Below are 19,761 nucleotides of genomic sequence, written 5' to 3' on the forward strand. Positions count from 1 at the left end.
TTAAAAAAAGGATTCAAAAGGATTTAATTATATAAATTAATATAATTATTAATTCTTTAATCATTTTTAAAAAATAAAAATTCATTTTAAAATGCCAAAAAATAAAAAATATATATTTGTAATTTTTTTTATTTTTAAATGACAATGCATAATTTTAATTCTTATGTTAATTTTTAATTTATATAATTACCTAAAGTATTGATATAATTTATAACCTTTTTATAATATTTTAAAATATTATTATTTGACTCCAATGATGCAAATCAATTAATTCAAAACCAAATATTCTAAAAAAAAAAAAATCAAAACCCAACAACGGGTTGTTTTATCTAAATCCTATTAACTACGATCTAAATTAAAAATGTAATTGAGCCAAATCTAATTAATATAATAAAAAATTTAAATTTAACTTGAAATTTAGTACTAAAAGTTTAATTTAAATTTAATCAAAATTTAATTTAAGTTCCATAAAATCTTAATTAGTAAATATTTTTTTACTCTTTACATTTTTTTAAAATTATTTTTAAATAAAATTACTTAATCATTTTTTCTCAAACATTTTCTTGCTTTTAAAATTTTGAATGTGTAAGTCTGAAAGTTTTAAAAAATTTTCAGATTTACAAATTCAAAATTTTTTTTAATTTTTTAAATTTACAAATTCAAAAACTCATAAAAGTTTTTGAATTCACTTATTTTAAAGATTTTAAAAATTTAAAATTATTTAAATTAAAAAAATATATAAAAATCACATGCATAATTTTTTCTATCAATTTATAAATCAATTCATAATTATTTAAAATAAATCATTTTTTTCTTTCAATGTTGTGAAAACTTTTTAAAATATGAGAATTTTTTTTCTTAGCTAATTTTTTAGATCCTAAATATATCTTACCGAATATAAAAATCGCAACTTATCAAATCTGTTTAGCTAAAAAATTTTAAATTAAAAAAATAATTAAATAATTTTAGCTAAAGATAATTTAAAAAAAAAAAAAAAGTCCATAAGGAAAAAGTTGGGGTTTCGGAAGCAGCCAATGATTGATCAGAGAAATGGACAACCTCCGTCTATTAACTTACTGCTCCTCCTTGAATTAAAAAAATCCGATTTGGGAAAGAATCCATCGTTCACTGCTTCTTCAAATCTGGCCAAATCGAAATTCAAAAAGACCTGCGAGATTGAGTAGGAGGAGGTACTTTGTAAAACCTGCTTCTTACTTCATCTTTCATCCAATTTATTAAACGGGTATGACCCTTTTTTTCTATTTCTTTTGTTCATGAATTTGAGTCTCTGATTTGGGTAAAGACTTTTGATGGATTTATATTGATTTTTTTTGCTGAATTTAGTTATTTTTTGGGCTTATGATTTGATTATGGTAGATGGTTTTCTTTGTTTGTCTTTATTTAGTGGAAATTCATGGGTAGTTTTTATTTTAGCTCTTCAATTATTGGTTTTGAAACAGTACAAGTTAAAAATGTAGTCTTTTGGTAACCATGAAAATTGCTTCATTTTTGCCTCATTTTTTCCTTTTATTTTTTTCAAAATTTGTTCATAAATTTGAATATTATCTTTGGGTTTTGATTAATTTGATCAGAAATTGTGGGGATTTATGAATTCATTTGCTTTGGGCATATATGATTTATGAATTTTTTTGCTTTGGCCATTTATAAATTTTAGGTATTTTCCATTGAATCCAAACATAGGAAAATAGTTTTTGATGAGTTACAACTGAAATTGGTTTCTTTTCTGGAAATTATTTTCAACTGAAAATATATATTTTTTTTATGGAAGCTCATTGCTTGAAGTATTCCATTTCTTTTTCTCTTGAACAGTGAAATTTATTTATAGAGGGAAAAAAACATAGCTTTCATACTAATTCTCAAGCAAAGAGATGATTTTAAGCTAGAGTGATTAAACACACCTTGGGAGGGACATAACTTGAATTTTTTTGTTGAGCCTATGTTTTACTCTTGTAGTTTCTAGTGAACTTGTTTTTTTGACCTTTTTGAAGTATTTAGCTTTTGTTACTCTGCTGCTTGTTTACTAGGGATTAGTTCAGGATTTTCCCATATTTTGGCATGAAACTGGTTCTTGTAATGATACTTATTTATCAAATATCATTTGAAATTTTCCTTTTGATTTGTATCTTTTGAGTCGGTTATATGGTACTGAATAGAGGGCTAGAGATATAAAATTCCAACGAGTGTGTTTGTAACTTTGCATTAGTAGCTTTTGCTAATGATTTTCAATTTTTTTTTTGGATCAGATAGAAATAACAAGTAAAAGATTTGCATGTTAGCGGAAATAAAATTGCTTTTTGTTGTTCCATACTCAACGATGAGTCTTCAATATCTCATTTTTAAAACCTTATTACTTAAAAAGACTTGAAGCAACCCATTTTTCAAGGTGTTTAGTAATAACACAATTTTAAATGCAGTAACTATTTGGAGATGTCCACTAATAAACTGGTTGCATAATCATTTTTTTAAAATAAAAAGAAGCTGCTCTTCCCGATCTAATATATCCATAACCTACTTTTTGTGTGCATATATACTCATCTCCTAGTGGCATCGAACATATTTAATCTATTGTGGACTTGTAACCTGTTTTTGATGTGCATATATACTCATCATCTCATAGCGGCAGTGAAAATATTTAATCTATTAGCATTTGCATGCAAGATGGGCAGCTTCTGCACTCTGTAAATCAATTTGGAAGAACAAAAATGAAAATTGATAGAATGTAATTCTACTTTTGGAATGTGTGCGAGCAAGCAAGTCTTGCCTGTGTATTTGTGTTGTTTTCCTCCCAGTAAATGTCTATATTCACATATGATTTAAGATACTATTTTTAAGATAATGATAATCTGATTTAATATTCTATGTTTACAATAATGATAATAGGTACAATATCTCTCACAATTGGGAAGAAAAGCTTTGCCAACAGTTGATGATGTGTCCTGCACTAGCCGCTACTCCCCAGGATTTAACTGTGGTTGTACTTGATTGTTTTGGGGAAAAAAGCGGTTTTGGATTGTAGGAGACAAAGAGAATCCTTGTTTTGCAAATGATTGGTTCTGCAAAAGTTCTCACTCCTGAGAATCATACTCAAAATGGAGAGTGGACAATTGTTTTACCCCGTAAGGGTAGACATAGAAGGAATTCCCAAAAAATGAAAATAACAAAAGGACAACAACAAGAGCAACAGCCGTGGGTTCCAACCGATCTTGAAGTTGATCGTAAGAGGCAATCAAAGCTTATGCACAAGATACAAATCTGTTTGAAGAGAATTGAAAACTCTAGTTTTTTTCTGACCTTCTCAGATCAAATGGAAAGTCCAGAAGTCTTGGATCATTTTCACAGGGTTTTGGGATCTGAGTTGAGACTGCAGATGGTGATATTTGGTATTGGCAGCATTGAGTCACATGAAACTCCTCGACTTCAGCTTAGCCTGGCAGTTTTGATGAAAAGAAAGTTCAGTTGGATTGGGGATATAGAGGTGTTTGATCCAGTTCTATCTGCAACTGAGTCTCAGGTTTTAGAATCCCTTGGCTGTTCCGTTTTGTCTGTAAATGACCAAGGGCGCCGGCAAGCTAAGAAGCCAACACTTTTCTTCATGCCACATTGTGAAGCAGAGTTATACAACAATCTGTTGCAGGCAAATTGGGGAGTCGAGTCATTAAATCGGGTAGCATTGTTTGGAAATAGCTTTGAGACTTATGAGCAGCATGTGTCATTTAAGTACTATGATCAGGAAGTGTCATTTATGGACTCTTCCATTGTTGAGTCGGTCACACACATCTTAGCTGCTCGAACGTTCACGGATGAAGTCAGAATCAAGACAGTTTCAGATGATTATTTTGCAGCTTTTCATGATTCAAGCTGGCACTTTTTCAGGCCTGCTTGTGAGAACGAGTTGCTGTTGCATTGATTCATGATTGTTATTCTGGAATTGACTAAAACATATTATTTGTTTCTAAAAGTATTCTGGTGTGATTTATAGCTGCATCAGGATCAATTATTTGCTGAATGCTTGAGTGTAACAAAGTATCAGAAATTCTAGAAATTACACTTCATTTCAATGATATAAAACGCTATTATGAATGCTGTTGTTTGATGTCTTTTAGCTGATTGACCTGATCATTCATTTTTGGCAATAGCCAAGGCAGGGTTATTGTGATTCATGTATTTGTATTATCTTGCATTATCATCGATAAATTGATTAAAATTGTCTCATCCTGAAGCTGAAGGTCCTTGAATGAAAGGATTTCTGACAATCCCAATATGGGTGTATGATGAAGGTCTGGTCTGCTGTTGCTTCCCATTCCTTTTGTATGCATCTACTGTTGATGTCTGGGCAAAAAAATTATTAGAGCCAGTTTTTGAAGGTCTTCTGATACAACATAAGTTAGTGTTGAAATAACTACTAGAGTTTCAGTTTATGTATGTGTGTGTGTGTGTGTGTATACACACACACACACACACACACTAAAATTGATATTTAGGAAATGAATGAATGAATGATACTAATATACCAATGTTAGGAGCATTTTGCAGAACTTTCCCTAGACTCAAGGTTGTCTTTGGGCTTTATACACTTCTTTCAACAGAAATTAAAGCAACATAAAATGACAAACAAACAACACCGTCCAAAAAACTAACATATTGAACACCATAGGATGTTGAATTTCTGTGAATATCAGTGAATTGATCTTTTTTTTTCTTTTTGGGAGAAGTGAGATCCGAACCTTGCTCTTCAAGCAATGGAATATATGCACCTATCATTGAACTAAATAATTTTTTTTTTTAAATGGAGGTTGAATTTCTTGAATATCTTCGCTTTCCTGTAAATTTCTTTTATATATTTGAGAGAAGGGGAAATCCAAACCCCACTCTTTGAATAGGAGGATAGATGTATCTACAGTTGAATCAAATGCTCAAGTGTCCCTGTAAATTGATTAAAGGGAAACAGTTTGGAAAAGGTTATATAACCTTACTAATTTGATAACAAGCTCGTGCTTTTCATTTGATAAAAGGATACATTTCGAAAAGGTGTACTCTTTTTGCTATGATTTTTCTAATGTCATTCCTTTTAGTTGAATAACTAACAAGAAAAAGAGTGATTGTAGATTTTCAGGTGTACAACATACAATTATCAGCTTACCCGAAGTCCAATGCTCATAAACCTGAAGTAGGAACTGCTGGAGTTCGAAGAACTTGTTGCAGTAGGCGAGCTGCAAAACGTTGAGTGATCCCACCAACTACACGCTCCCCTAGACTGCGTGCCTCGGGTTGTTGAAGGACCTGCTCAAGAAACCTTCATTAGCCAGCTCCATTGAAAATTGTAGTTGCGTAAAGAAATGGTTTGGGCCAAATGCAACATCCAAGAGTTAGTTCCTCATTCAACTGCAGCATGAACTCTCCATGGCTTCTTTTGGGCTTTTTAAAGTATCAGTTAATACTTAAGAATGATTGCAATTTATTTTTTCTGAAAAATTAGATCTTACAAGACATCTTGATGAAATTACAAAAATATATTAATACATAGAAAGGCAGTCTCTGGAGTTCACAAAAATAGTTCTCGGATTGTGGATTTTCCATAGTCACTAAGGCATGGACTTCTAAACTATGAATCAGTTCCAGTAATCCACAGTCCGCAGCAGCTTAGCTGCTCAATTCATACTCAGTAAAATCCTCTTACTAGCAAGTAGTAAACATATTATAGTAATCATTCTCAAAATATATACCTGCCTCTTCCAGAACCATGAAAAAGGGTTCGCTTCATGATAAGGAAGACAAGTATTTCCCAATTTGATCTTAGAATCTTTGGGCAGCCATTTTTTGTAGTGGTCATCCATACTTAACTAGATATAAAAAATGTATAAGAGCTGAGAATTAAGTCTGATCATCTTACAGAATTTTACTATCATCCTAGCCATCAAATAAAGTGTGCATATATATATATATATATATATATATATATATCTCAACCATCCGAAATATTTTTAAAAAAAGAACTGGCAAAGACATTAAAACCCAAAAAGATAAATTTTAACAATAGAACATAACATTGTTGCATCAATTATGGCTTCTATGCACTTGTCTGTTTTTGAATATTTGTTTCTGCTGTAGTAGCCAAGTTATACCACAATAAGGTTTACTTACTTGTAAAATAGGCTGCAAAAGTGCTGGATCAAAATTTTCAGAGGAACGTAGTAGCCCCCAAATTCTAAAGACCTGGGCCCGAAACTCCATCATGCTTTCCATTTCAGCAGTGCTCATTGCAAGTGCTCCACTTCCATTTCCATTGAACATCAGAGTACGCATAAAAGAGGGTACAGAGTTGTATGTATCAATAGCTGTGCCCAGAGCAACAGCTTCAGTGACACGAACAGCCTCTTTAATTACCAAAGTTCTTAGTTCTTCACCATCTGGTGCTAATAGTAGCTTTAAAACAGGTTGCAAAGCATCTTTGGCGGAGAAATCTCGGTCCTTTCTTCCCTGAACAAGAAGATTTTCTAGTCTATTCCACCTATCACAAGCAGGTATTTCAGGTACATATTTCATCAAATCAAATGCACAGAGAAAGAGAGGATGTATTAAATCATTAGGTTAGAAAATACATGCCTAAACCTCCCATCCTTAAAAAGCAACTCTATAAGAGCATCCCTCAAATATGGATTTGGATCTGTGAGTAGCCTTTTAGCGAAGTATGGATATGAGGCGGCCAGCACCTTAAAATTAGGATCAGCATAAAGGGCTAATCCTTCTAGCACAGTAAGCGATCTCAATATCAGTGCATAATAGGCAGGTACTGCAAGCAAATTAAAAACCAAAGCATTAGACTCCATTATATAAGCATACGGTAACCAAAGTTGATGATAGGGCTCAAAAGTATATTGAAAAAATCATCTCACCATTAAACGGGTATTGATATAAAACAGCACCCAAACCATCAACTAGTGTTTTGAAGTTCAGTTCGCTCACAGTGTAATTAAGAGCATCATCAAAGAAGTTCCGAAGTGCTGGCACAATTGGGGAAACGTCTACATCAGCTGACAAGAAATCTAGAGCATAGTAATCACGAGCCATAGCTTCATAATCCCGATTGACCATGTGGACAACATGACCAATGATAGCAAATCTTGCTTCCTCTGGGGTCTCACTCATCATTCCAAAATCTAGAAAAGCAAGCTTTCCTCCAGGTGTTGCCAAAAGGTTACCAGGATGAGGATCCGCATGAAAATATCCATACTCTAATAGCTGCCTGAGGCTGCATTGGATACCTGTGGTTACTAGATCCAAAACCTTCAAACCTTGACTTTCAATGGCAGCTTGCTCATTCAGTTTCACTCCATCAATCCACTCCATCGTCAATACTTGGCCACTTGTATAATTCCAAAAGATATCTGGAACAAGGATATCCTCCTTGTCAGCATACAACATCTTAAATTTCCTTGCATTCTGTCCCTCCTGCAGGCACCTGTCAAAATTAACACTCATACCCCCAAAAATGGTACAGATAATAAGACAAGTGAGCCTCTTTCTGTTTTTCTATTTCACAAATTCAGAAAAGATACACACGCAAACTTTCCCTAAGGTTTTGAAATATACAAGTATATTTGAATGTTAACTAATTTCCCCCTTTAATGTGCATTTCATTCTCACAATTTATATAAAAAACTAAATCCAAATCATCTCCCAAACATTACATAAAAGAAAAGCAAGTTGAAGGATGTTTGAGGATGCTCTTGAAGACAAAAGTGGGAACCAAATGCATAATAATGTAATAAGATTGGTGAAAGAAAAACACTAACCTGAACATAGTTAAGCTCTTGATAAACTCTACGGGCAAATTCATCAATGAGGGCAACAACATCGCTGGTGATGATGTCAACATACTTATTGATGAAAAATCCTAGACCTCTTACGAGGTAAAAATCAAGTCCAATGACTTCTTCAATACCAGGTCGTTGCACCTTGACAGCAACAGTTTGGCTAGAATACTTTAGTTGAGCCTTGTAGACTTGGCCTAAACTAGCAGCTGCAATAGGAGAAGCGGATATCAAAGAGAAAATGGAGTCGAGCGGCATCCCCAACTCTGTTTCGATGCATGAGAATGCATCTTCATCAGGAAATGTAGGCAGAGAATCCTAGGAACATATCAGGCTAACTTAGCAAAACCGACCCAATGAGCAAAACCCCAAGAAAATGAAAGAAAATTACCTGCAGCCGAGCCAGCTCCTCAAGATACTCGGGTGGGCATAGGTCAGGCCTAGTGGATAAACCCTGACCCAATTTTACAAAAGTAGGGCCTAACCTGGTGAAGATGGTCCTCAATTCAGCTGCTCGTTTTCTCTTATTTTGATTCAGCGTTCCATTCCTTTGCTCCAACCATAGTTTCAAAGCAAAAGAACCCAAGGCTATCAAGATTTCCAAAGTCCTTTTCACTACCTAATCAAAACCAATTTCATTCCCCATTAACAAAACTCGAAACCCTATAAAATTCCATTCTTCATAACAATTTTATCATATAATCAAATGTGTATTATCACCTGGACGGGTCGTGACCCATACTTCTTAGCAAGAAGTTCGGGGCTGTAAACAGAGGCATTGGCGGCACGAGCCATGGCTCGAGCCTCCGCCTGTAGGTCCTCCGCTCGGTTACCTCCTAACACTTGCAAAGCCACCGGTGAACCGTTGACTCTGGGCCTGGCTTCTACCAAAGCAGCTCGAGGACCCAATTTGTACCCCTTTGGTTTCGGAATTGAAAACCCTTTACAGGCCTGGAAACAGAACGAGTGACCCCCAGCTGAAACAACAAGACTCATGGCTGACACTGCTACTACTTTTCGTCTTCCTCAATCAATGGATAACTTAAAAAAATGGTGGAAAGTGGAAACTGTCACGCCTTTGATTGACCTGTTTTTTAATCCAAAGAGTTGGAACAATTGTTGACGAAGGATACATAGATTTCACAGGGACACGTTGGACATGTGGATTTTATTGGGACAGCCTTCTGTTTTTTTTTTTGTTTTCCCATTGAAGCTACGTGCCACGCCGCCATGTGTGTTCGTGAACCAAATACTGCCATTTGTCTCTCTCTGACCCATTTCTGTTTATCCTAAAACGGGGTAAATTAAAATTTTTATTCTACAATTAGGCCATTTTTATTTATTTATTTATTTATTTATTTTACAAAAGTAAGATATTTCAAACTAGCGAAACTCCAGGTAAATGTGCGAATAGGACGAGCTGGATTGCCTTTGAATCGATCATTTTCAAATTAAAAATTTTTTTTTTGATAGTTTGAGTTTGAATTATTTAAGTTTAAATTATTTTGGATTTATGTTTTTTGAATTTGACATTTAAATTATTTAAATTTGTTGCATTTTGAATCTAAATTATTGAATTTTGAAATAAATTAATTTAATTCTGGATTATTTCAGTAACACCTTTGGGTCGTTTGGGTTTACATCATTTTAAAATTTGGTTAATACGGGTTTATATAATTTTTGTTTTTGATTGAATGAGTTTAAATTTTTTTTTTTTTAACACAAGGAGAAGTATTGTAGCCAATTGTTACATTGGCTTCTTAATCACATTTTTTATTTCAATTGCATTTAGTATTTTTTTTATTGATAAACATGGTTACATTTTATTATTTTTATTGTATATATATATATATATATATATTATTATTAGGGTGAGAAAAAAATTAAAAAATTAAAAATTAATTCGAAATCATAATAATTAGTTTGGTTCGAATTTGTTTTTTTTGTTATTCTACTCAGATTAAATTCAAATATCAAATATTTTATTTTAAGTTTGAATAGTATTTTGGATCCGCACGTGAAAAACAAAAAAAAAATCGAATCAAATTAATTTATATATTTTTATAAATTTTTATTCTTAATTTAAATTTTTATAAAATAAAAATAATTAATTTTATATATAAATCAATTTAAATATATTAAAAATTATATTAAGATAATATTAAAAAAATTAAATTTAAAAACTAATGAACCTAATCGAACTGATAAAATTTAATTTAAATCAAATCGATTTAAAAAAAATTTCAATTTAGATTCAAATTTAATTTTAAAAATTCATAATATTATACATTATACAAAAAAAATCGAATTAAATCCTATTAAGTTTAAACTATTATTACACTTATTTATTATATATATATATATATTCTCGATTATATTATACTCATATATTAACTATATTTATTGATTAATAAACTTTTTAAATCAAAACCAAATAAAACCCTTATTTCCCGCAGCGAAACGCGGGCCTTTGCTAGTTGGAACATAACGGTGATAGCTACTGAGACATAAATCCTTAGTTATTCCAACAAAATTCTCTTGGGACTATCATTAAATATTTAATTATTCTATTATTTTAATGAAAATTGATGTCGTATGATCTTAGCTTTAAAATATAATTGAATCAAATTCATATTCTATGAGACTTTAACTTAAATCAATAATTTAAATTTGAATTGATGGTCTTAGCTTGTATTTTGTGTTAAATCAATTTTAACATTAAAAATCTGAATTTTAATCTATTCACAAGCTCCTAACCACTTCCATGACTTTGAAATAATTGGTGCTTTGGGTTCATGAAAAGGACCTTTGCAAACGAGCCCTTGAGAGAAACATTTATTTATTTATTTATTATAGTGAGAGAAACATTGATTTAATTTCCATAACATTTATATAAAATAGTTTAAAAATATAAAAAAAATAAAATTTAAACCATTTAAGATTTCGAATGTAATCGAATTAAATCAAGTTAATTCATTGTCAAAATTAAGCTCGATTCGATTCAAAAATTTAAGACTTGAAGCTTGATAAGAATTTGATCGAACGTCATTAATTTTTAATCAAACTCAACTCGTAATTAATTTAACTAAATTATTTAAGTTTAATTGGATAGACTCGATAATTCTTAATATATTTATATATAAATATCGATATTTTTATCATTTACTCGTATGTGTGTCTATATATATATATTTGATATATTAAAAAAAAATTCAATTAAACTTAAATTTATGAACTTTTAAAGTTAGGTATTTAACTATTCAAATTAGATTAAATTTGTTAATTACTCAAGTAACCCCAGCTTGAATTTAGCTTTACAATGAACGAATCGAGGTCGAAATTTCTTTTGAATCGACTCCAAATAACTCATAAATTATTTGATTCATTTACGTTCTTATTTAAATTTTTGGCTTCTTAACACATATTAAAATTTAAACCTTTGGATTAATTAAAATAGTACTAATGATAATGGTACCATAAAAAAGGTAAAATCAGAAAACGTTTTTTTGACATAAAACAAAATCTATGAATTGATAAATCTAATTTTGTATATAAAAATATTAATTTTTTACTTTTTTTTTTTTAAGTAAATGAAATGTACTTAAAACACTACAAAATATTTATTCTCTTTTTTCTGGTCACAATGTCAAGCAGGTTGACTAAATTAAAATAATAAAAAAGATGTAGTTTTCAAAATGTTTTCTTTATTAGGTTAAAATATTTTTTATTTTAAAATTTTTATTTGTTTATAACTATTTATAGGAAGTAGGGCCCACAGCTAAATTATTTCTTTTATTCATGAACAACATTAGTTGACCCAGGATTTTTTTTTTTTTTTTTTAGGTCTTTGGTTTAATACTTTCAGCTTTCGAATTGATTTTAGTATAACTGAATTATCCCTTATTTGGTTATAATTTATTTGTTTTGGTACTCTTTGTTTCTTTATATCATCTTTTTCTTCTTTGTATTATTGCACTCTAAAAAACTTAACGATAACTCATTATTTTAATTTTTATTAAAAATATTTTTTAAATATTTTTTTCTCATTTTCTAAATTCGACAATCAAATTTTCGGACCTACACATCATAATATTTACTACAATAAGAAATTAATTAACTATTAATTTAAAATGTTATTGTGTATTATACATAAATATATCATTCAATCATTTTGTAATAGGTGATGGCATTGTGCATGGCTTGCAAAACAATTGTTGACCTCAATTATTAGTACTTAAGATTTGGGAGGGCCGTTTTCATCTTATAGTGATTTATAACTATCAAAGTAGTGGATTAATTCCCTAGTTGATTATTAGTAATAAAAATTTGATTATTTGTTGTAATCTTGAAAAAGATATATCCTTTAACTTTAGAAGTTATATTAGTGATTAGCCTTTGAAGTTAGATTAATGATTACTATATATTTTGACTTAACCTCGCTTTGAGACAATTCATGATATCTAGAGCTTAGTTTTTCTTTTTTCATTCTTCTCAATAAATCATATGTGAGTAATAAAAAAGTGTTGAACGACACTGTTGTATAGAGTTCACTCACCTTTACCAAAATGGAAGTAAGTAATATTAGAACTTAGGCATATTTGTTAAACTTGTTAATGGGCCAAGTTGTACACCTGAACTCAAAAGCCAACTCGAAATTTTAAAAGGCTTGGACATTAATATTAAGCTCATTAAATGGGTCTGAATAAATAGATAAGAATCGATCAAAAAATAAGATTGGGTTTAAGTTTCACCATTTAAAGCCTGGGCCTAGTTTGAAATTAAAAAAATATTTTTATTATAATAAGATAAGGTCTATTTGCTTTATTTTTTATAATGGACAAAGCCCATTTACGTTTTTACTTATAATAGGATAAAACCCAATTTTAAATAAAAACAATGATTCAATTGCATTCAATATAATTAAATTAGATCAAAGCCTAAATGATTCATAAATTCAATTAAAATTAATTAAATTACTTAAATTAATAGTTTACAAAAAAATAAAAAAATTTATTTTTTTCAATTTTAAATATTAGTGCTTTGGGTGGGCTTAAGTTTTATTATTACATATAAAAACAGGCTTGGATAGAAAATAAAACCCAAAAAATTGGGTCGGGTTGGGCATAGACTTGCTTAAAATGGTAGAATATCATACTAAGCCTAGCCCAAACCCGACCCATGAATAGCTCTAATTTTTTTAGCCCATTGACTTTACTAAATAATGCTTTATTGATCGATACACATTTTTATGATTTGAGTACATCTATAATTTTTTTCATGATTTTTTTCTTCATTTTGCTAATTTTTTTCTAAAACAATCGTGATTTTTTATTCTCACTATGATTAATTCAAATACATTTTGCTTAAAGCTTTATTCACTTACATATTGTCAACATTTGCTTTACTTGCCATTAATGCTCATCTCCCATTTTATTCATATAAACACCCTATCAACTAAGTTTGCCTAGCTAATTTTAATTGCTTTTAATTTTTTTTATCAGCTATTAATTTGAAACTTCAACTTTTGATAGATAATTTTTTTTTTTTTATTGTGAAAAAGTGAAGATGTTTCTTAAAACATTAGTAGAAGTATTGTAATCAATTGTTATGTTAACTTCTCAGTCACATTTTTTGCACCAATTGCATTTAGGGGTGGTTAGTTGGGGAAATTTGAGATTTTTCCCTCGAATGTTGTTGTTAGGTATTCAAATTCTCACGTTTGGTTGGATGTATCATATTCTTATGAATAATCTTTGATTCTCAATATTACCCAAAATTCAAAAATCAAAAACTTACCTTCTCATATGGTATTTTAAGATTTCAGAAGAAAAATTACTTTTAACCTATATTTAACCTGAATAAAAAATGATTTATATCTTTTCTATCTTTTTGGAAATCAACGTATGATTATTTTTTTGTTCTTTTTTTTTTATGTTGTATTTGTTGGAAACAAACGCAATAATTGTGATAATTGTAATTGAAATTTTTTAAAAATGAGTATTAATTTTTTCCCTAACTAGGATACTATGTTACTATATTATTAGATGCAATTAATTGTTATTATTTATTGTGTTTATTTAAACATTAATGCAGCATTTGATTTGTACTTGTTTAGTATTGTCGTAGAAAATAATTTTTTTTATAACATATTCAATTACTGCATTAATTTAAATATTAACGTAGTTAATAGAATATTTGACTTGTAATTGTTTACTATTGACATAGAAAACAATTTTTTATAACGTACTCAATTACTGCATTAATTTAAATATTAATGCAGTAATTGATTTGTACTGTTATTTAAATATTAATGCATTAATTGATAATGAAAAATTATTTTAAAACAATCAAATATTGCGTTGCATAATTATATAATGCAATATTTGATTTTTTTTTTGTTTTGAAACATTCAATTACTGCATTAGATTATTTTTATAATGCAGTAATTGATACTTATATTTTATTCACAAAATTGACAACTGCATTGCTTTCTTTCATAACACAGTAATTGATCATAAAAAATTGTTTTTAAAACAATCAAATATTGCATTATGTATTTGTATAATGCATTATTTGATTTTTTTTTTTTGTTTTGAAACATTCAATTATTGTGTTGCATTGGTATATAATGTAGTGATTAATCATTATAATTATTTTTTTAAAACAATTTAATTACTGCATTGCTTTGTTTAATAACTTAATAATTAATTATTGAAATTGCATTATTTATCTATTATTTTGTTAAAAAATTGTTGTATTCGTTACGTAAAAAAGGACATAATAGTAAAAATATAAGATTAAGTAATCTAAGACTTCCCAACCAAACATAGGAATATAAAAACAGGATGCCATAAAAAATCATACTTTCCCTCAGATTTACACTTTTTCAAGGATCATATTTTTTCTCAGAATCTAAGATTCTGCGAACCAAAAGCCCCCTTAATATTATTTGATTGATAAATAAGGTTACATTTTATTATTTTTATTTTTTATGCATATACTTTGTTATATATTTTTAATTATATTTTTCCTTAATATTAATTATCTATACAAGTAGATAAAAGTTATCCCTTATTCTTTAATTTACTACACACATCAACATTGCATTTAAAAATACTTACAAGGGTAATTGTGGGAAAAAAAGTATGGAGGAAAAAAAGGAAGATTTCAAAACAACCAAGATTTAAAAATCTCATACTCGCATTTTGCTTCTTATTTTTTCTTTTCTTTGTCTTGCTTTTCCCTCCACCTAACTATCATAAACAACCTTGAAAAAATGAATTATGAAAGAATCTTTTTTGGAATGGACAATCCTCTCTTTGATATTTCATATGTTGTGGATGAGGATTTCTTTTTGTTTTTGCTTTCAAGATCTAAAGATTTGTTTTTGTTTTCTTATTTTAATACGAAACCTGATTAACTACAACTATGATTGTTACTTATGGTAGTATTATTTATTTATTTATTTATTTAATTGTTTATAATTAATGCTATTTGTAGGTTTTATTTTATTTTAGGTTTTTGATTGAAGAATTGTATACATAATTTCTTTTTTTTTTTCTTGCATACAATTATGTTTGGTTTTTTGGGTACAAATTGAAACCTATCAATAATTTATTCTGATGTTTACTTGATTTAATTAAATAGGGAAGGTTGTACTTGACTTAAGATTTGTTTTTTTTTTTTTTGGTTTTTAGTTTGGTGTAAAATATTTGTCGTAAAGTTTGCATGTCGTTTTGAAAATTTTTTTTTTTGAATATTTTGTCTTTGCATGTTAGTGCTTATGTGGAATTACTTGTATGTTGGTCCTGATTTTGGATTTTTCAAGCTAAAGAGCTTTTAGATAACCTCGAAATTGCTATTGCTAAAGAGCCAGTTTCAGTTAAGAGTGGCCAACATATTATAGAAGTTAAACCACAAGTTAGTACTGCATGTTCATTGGGATACGAGACTCTATCATTTTTCTTTTGTCTTCTTATTACATGAATTACCTTGTTGCATAATTTAACAGAACACTACATGGTGAAAACTTGAAAATAATAGATTTTTAGCATAATTTTTGTATGCAATCTGATGTACACATTTTTTTTATTTCCTGTTTGTTCTTTAGTATAAATAAGTTTATTTAAACAACCAAGGTGAGACTTTTCCAACCATGTGAATTACTTAACAGGTATAAAAAGGAAAAAAATTTGATTATTATATTTTTTTTCTCTAAAAATTATCTTAAAAACTAAAAATAGCTTAAGTTAGACATTGCTTTGAATGTCAAAATCATATAAATCTTCATTTGTAGGCCTTAGTGAGTTAGCATCAAAACTTTTATTATCTTTTTGAACCACATAGAATATGTGCTAAATGTTAAAGTGTGCTTTTTTATGTAGGAGAATACGCAACAACTAGAGTAGCTTTAGCTGTAGGAACAATTATGGTTAACTTCTCATAGTTCTTTCACTTTTACTTTAAAACTGAATTTATATCTTCTTATTTAGTTAATGTTTATGGCTTGCATTTGGCATACAACAAAATCCTACTTTGTTTTGTGAAATCGATATTTACAAACATTTTTTTCCCATCAAACACTATTTTCATGGGTTACATCCAGTGTTGAGGAGTTTGCTTCAATAGGACCTGACATTCATTTTTTCCAACTTTATGTGAGTTTGAGATATCTTCTTTACACTTATACATCTTATCTTGCTTTTCAACATTATGACATAATTGTCTAATTTTAAAACAAAACCTTAAAAAGATAGTTTATATAAGTTATAACCAGGTTTTACATTTTATGACTTCTTGCACCGTGAACAGCAAATCACTAAAGTTGCAAATTATTTTTAAATTATGCTAGATTACATATTACCAAGATATTGAAAATATAATTTTTTTTTAAGTTTTTATTTCATTTTATATCATTGTATATTAGTCATTACTGCATATTATTTAGGTATACAAAGACAAGAAAGTTGCACAGTTTGTGAGAAGAGTTTTAAAGGCTGGTTTCCAATGAATTGCCCTTACAGTGGATACTTCAAGACTTGGCCGTATGGAAACTAATATCAATAATAGGTGAGAAAAGCCTAAAAGGTTGGTTTTTTTTCTTTGTACATAAGTAACGATCTAAGAATATAAATATATCTTAATTATGACTCCTTATATATTGGTATTATTATGTTTATTTTATTTATGTAGTATGTGTTAAAGAGAAGAGAAAAAAATTCAACAAAATTAAAAAAAAGTAGTTGAAAATCACAAACATGTCAAGATTCAAAGATTGAACTAAAAGGTTTCAAAGATGATGTTCAGCTCACTGCAATTTCATAAAACGAGGTAAATTTTTATTTTTATTTTTTTCTATTTAATATTATCTAATAATTTCTCTTTAATTCTAAAATTCGTTAGACTCAGATTTTTATTTTTTGCTTTTACAATTTAAATTGGCAACAATTATGACATTTTTTCTTAATCCATAAACCACGACAAACAACATCGTTTACTAAATTTGCACTCAAAATAGTAATTGTAAAAATTTTCCAAAATTTTATTTTTTTTTTTTTCAAATAAGAAATTGAGTAATTTTTTATTTTTTATTTTTGATTTTTTTTTGTTTTGTAATTAGTTAGAAAGTATATGAGCTTTGGATCAATTCATGTTGAAGCACCAAAAAGATTATATGGATATTCATTGGATAATTTAGCGAGAGAGGGATAGCATTGAACATGAAGTAACATTACATGTTTTAATTTTTGACATTATAGTGTTCTTTATTGACAAAAATTGTTAATTATTCTTTAGTTTGATTGTTAGGCCAAGTTTGACATTATGGTTGGATTGTAACTTTGATAGATTTAACTCAATGGTAGTAATGCATTTGATGGGGAAAAGTTGTTTCTTTTTATATGTATTTAAAAGTTTAATAATTTGTAGCTGTTTTTAAGATTTTCATGTTTTCGCGTTCATAATTGAATTGTACAAAATGAAAAGATGTGAACTTTGATGATTAGCTATATACGCATTTTGGTTTTTTGCTTGCCAAGCCAAATGGAACTAATTAAATTTTAGAGTTTGTGATAGTTAACTCATGAGAAAAAGTTTTTGATTGCATTCAGTTGTTGGCTACCTTTGATTTTTAAGAAAAAAGTTTGGTTTTCAATTAAATGAAGATCGATGATTATGGGGATTAGTTTGTTTGCATCTAATGTTACCGAGTTTGTAGACACTTATTTTGTTCACACAAAAAATAATAATAATAAAAAATAAATAAAAATAAAAAAGTCAAAATTTGGTTTTAACTTTGGCAGCTGAAAATCAAGTTGCCATAATGTTTTTTTTTTTTTTCTCTCTTAACACTTCTTAACTTGGTAGTATGAAATTTGATGACCAAAAGTTACTAAACAAATCTACCTTTTTTCACAAAAGAACCTCATAATGTTTACAAAGATCTACGATTTGATCTCCTAATTGGCTCTATAAATAGAATTAAGTTTTTGCAAAATAGGTAACACAAAAAGACAAAAAAGAACATTGCAAAAAAAAAAAAAAACACAAAAAGAGCAAAGGGATTCTACAAATTAAAAAAAAAAAAAAACAAGAAACACACAAGCAAAAAAAAAAAAAACCAACACAGTCCTCTTAGAGGAGAAACCAATAGTAAAGTCAAAAAATTTTTTTTTCTAAAAACAAAAAATTTCCAAAACAAAAATTTTCAATCTAGGTTTTTAAAATTTTTTTGGTAAAAACCTATTTTAGAAAAGATGTCTAAAAGATCAAGAAGATCATTTTAAGAATTTAAAAAAAAAAATTTGAAAATTTTTTGGGTCATTGGAAACTGAAAAAGTTTAAATTTTTCGACAATCGAAAACTAAGATTTATTAAAATTTTCAGCATCATTGAAGATTTTAGCCATCGATACATGAAGGCGACCGGTTGGAATTTGGGTTATCACGGTGGCCAACGAGTGGGATAAATTTTTAAAGAGAGAGGCTTTGAAGGGTAGAGAAAGAAGAGAAAAGAAAATAAAAAAATAGATTTTGGCCTTTTATAAGCATATCAAAACAATGCCATTTTTGCGTCCTAACCTGCACAGGATTTGCTTGACAACTTACGCGCCAATCTGACTCGTTTAGTAGGTTTTTTTTTTTTTTCTTTTCTATTTTTTTCTTTTTTATTTATTTTATGTTGGTTATTATTATTATTATTATTATTATTATTATTATTATTCATTTTTTAGAAATGAGTAAAAATAAATTAAGATTAAAATAAAATGTAGATGTGGTAAAATAAAAAAATAATATGCATAAATCTTTAAAAAAATCCTTAAAAAAAACTATTTAAGAAAAATTAAAATTTTGTTGCAAGTAAAAGTATCATTTAAATTTCACCAAAATGTTGAGATAATTTAAAAAGATAATTTTTGCTAAAAAATAAGAAAAAGATAAAAAAAAATGAAAACTAATGAATTGTTTAAGTTATTTTTTTAAAATATAATTTTTAGAGAAAAATGAAAGAGTTTGATTTTCTTTAATTATTACAATTAAAAATATTTTTCAAACTTTACTATAGAGTTGTGATAATCTTAAAATTATTTTTACTAGAATAAATATTTATTTAAGCAACATAAAAATAACAAATAACAAAAAATAAATCAAAGTGTTTCTTTAAATAAATCTCTTAATTAATACAAATAAAAATATTTTTTGAATTTCACCAAAAAGTTAGGTAATCCAAAACAAAAAAAAAAACAAAAAATTTATTTTTTACTAAATAAATTATTCATTTAAATAATAAAAAATAAATAGTAAATAATAACAAAAATTAAAATAATCATAATAAAAATTAATTAATTAATTAAATATCTTAATTATCATCAATAAAAATTGATTTTATTTAGGATCTCATCAGAAAGTTGAGATAATTCTAAAATTTGTTT

General features: G+C 28.3%; 1 protein-coding gene and 1 pseudogene across 7 annotated transcripts; one reads left to right on the plus strand and one right to left on the minus strand.

Annotated features, from left to right (window-relative positions):
- Nucleotides 1-967: 967 nt before the first annotated feature.
- LOC111309987 (protein SENSITIVITY TO RED LIGHT REDUCED 1 pseudogene) lies at nt 968-4,114 on the plus strand (annotated as a pseudogene). 2 transcript variants are annotated; one of them, XR_016330476.1, is made up of 2 exons: nt 968-1,243; nt 2,902-4,114. The product of XR_016330476.1 is annotated as a protein SENSITIVITY TO RED LIGHT REDUCED 1 pseudogene, transcript variant X1 (transcript). The 2 variants fall into 2 exon arrangements; XR_016330477.1 differs by having other exon boundaries at nt 1,016-1,190.
- LOC111309986 (protein ACTIVITY OF BC1 COMPLEX KINASE 3, chloroplastic-like) lies at nt 3,964-9,062 on the minus strand. Of its 5 annotated transcripts, none has more exons than XM_022909041.2 (8): nt 8,553-9,062; nt 8,224-8,451; nt 7,815-8,150; nt 6,915-7,470; nt 6,625-6,811; nt 6,163-6,529; nt 5,162-5,301; nt 3,964-4,350 (listed from the first exon to the last, which is right to left on the minus strand). In XM_022909041.2, the coding sequence occupies exons 1-7, from the start codon at nt 8,826-8,828 to the stop codon at nt 5,176-5,178; spliced, it is 2,076 nt and encodes a 691-aa protein (XP_022764776.2). In that variant the 5' UTR covers nt 8,829-9,062; the 3' UTR covers nt 3,964-4,350; nt 5,162-5,175. The 5 variants fall into 5 exon arrangements, with proteins under 5 accessions (XP_022764776.2, XP_022764777.2, XP_089605007.1 ...); XM_022909042.2 differs by having other exon boundaries at nt 4,221-4,340; XM_089748881.1 differs by lacking the exon at nt 3,964-4,350 and adding an exon at nt 4,736-4,944.
- Nucleotides 9,063-19,761: the final 10,699 nt, after the last annotated feature.

Source organism: Durio zibethinus, chromosome 19, assembly GCF_047325235.1.
Source record: "Durio zibethinus cultivar Kanyao isolate XHJ-2024 chromosome 19, ASM4732523v1, whole genome shotgun sequence".
In the NCBI taxonomy this organism is placed as follows: domain Eukaryota; kingdom Viridiplantae; phylum Streptophyta; class Magnoliopsida; order Malvales; family Malvaceae; genus Durio; species Durio zibethinus.

Bases quoted from the DNA above. Each gene is read 5' to 3' on its own strand.
- LOC111309986 (XM_022909040.2), bottom strand. From the start codon at position 8,828: ATGAGTCTTGTTGTTTCAGCTGGGGGTCACTCGTTCTGTTTCCAGGCC. The intron at 6,812-6,914 runs GTGAGATGATTT...ATTTGCTTGCAG, and splicing joins ATATCAATACCCGTTTAATG to TACCTGCCTATTATGCACTG. The intron at 5,862-6,162 runs GTAAGTAAACCT...TTTTATATCTAG, and splicing joins TTTTGCAGCCTATTTTACAA to TTAAGTATGGATGACCACTA.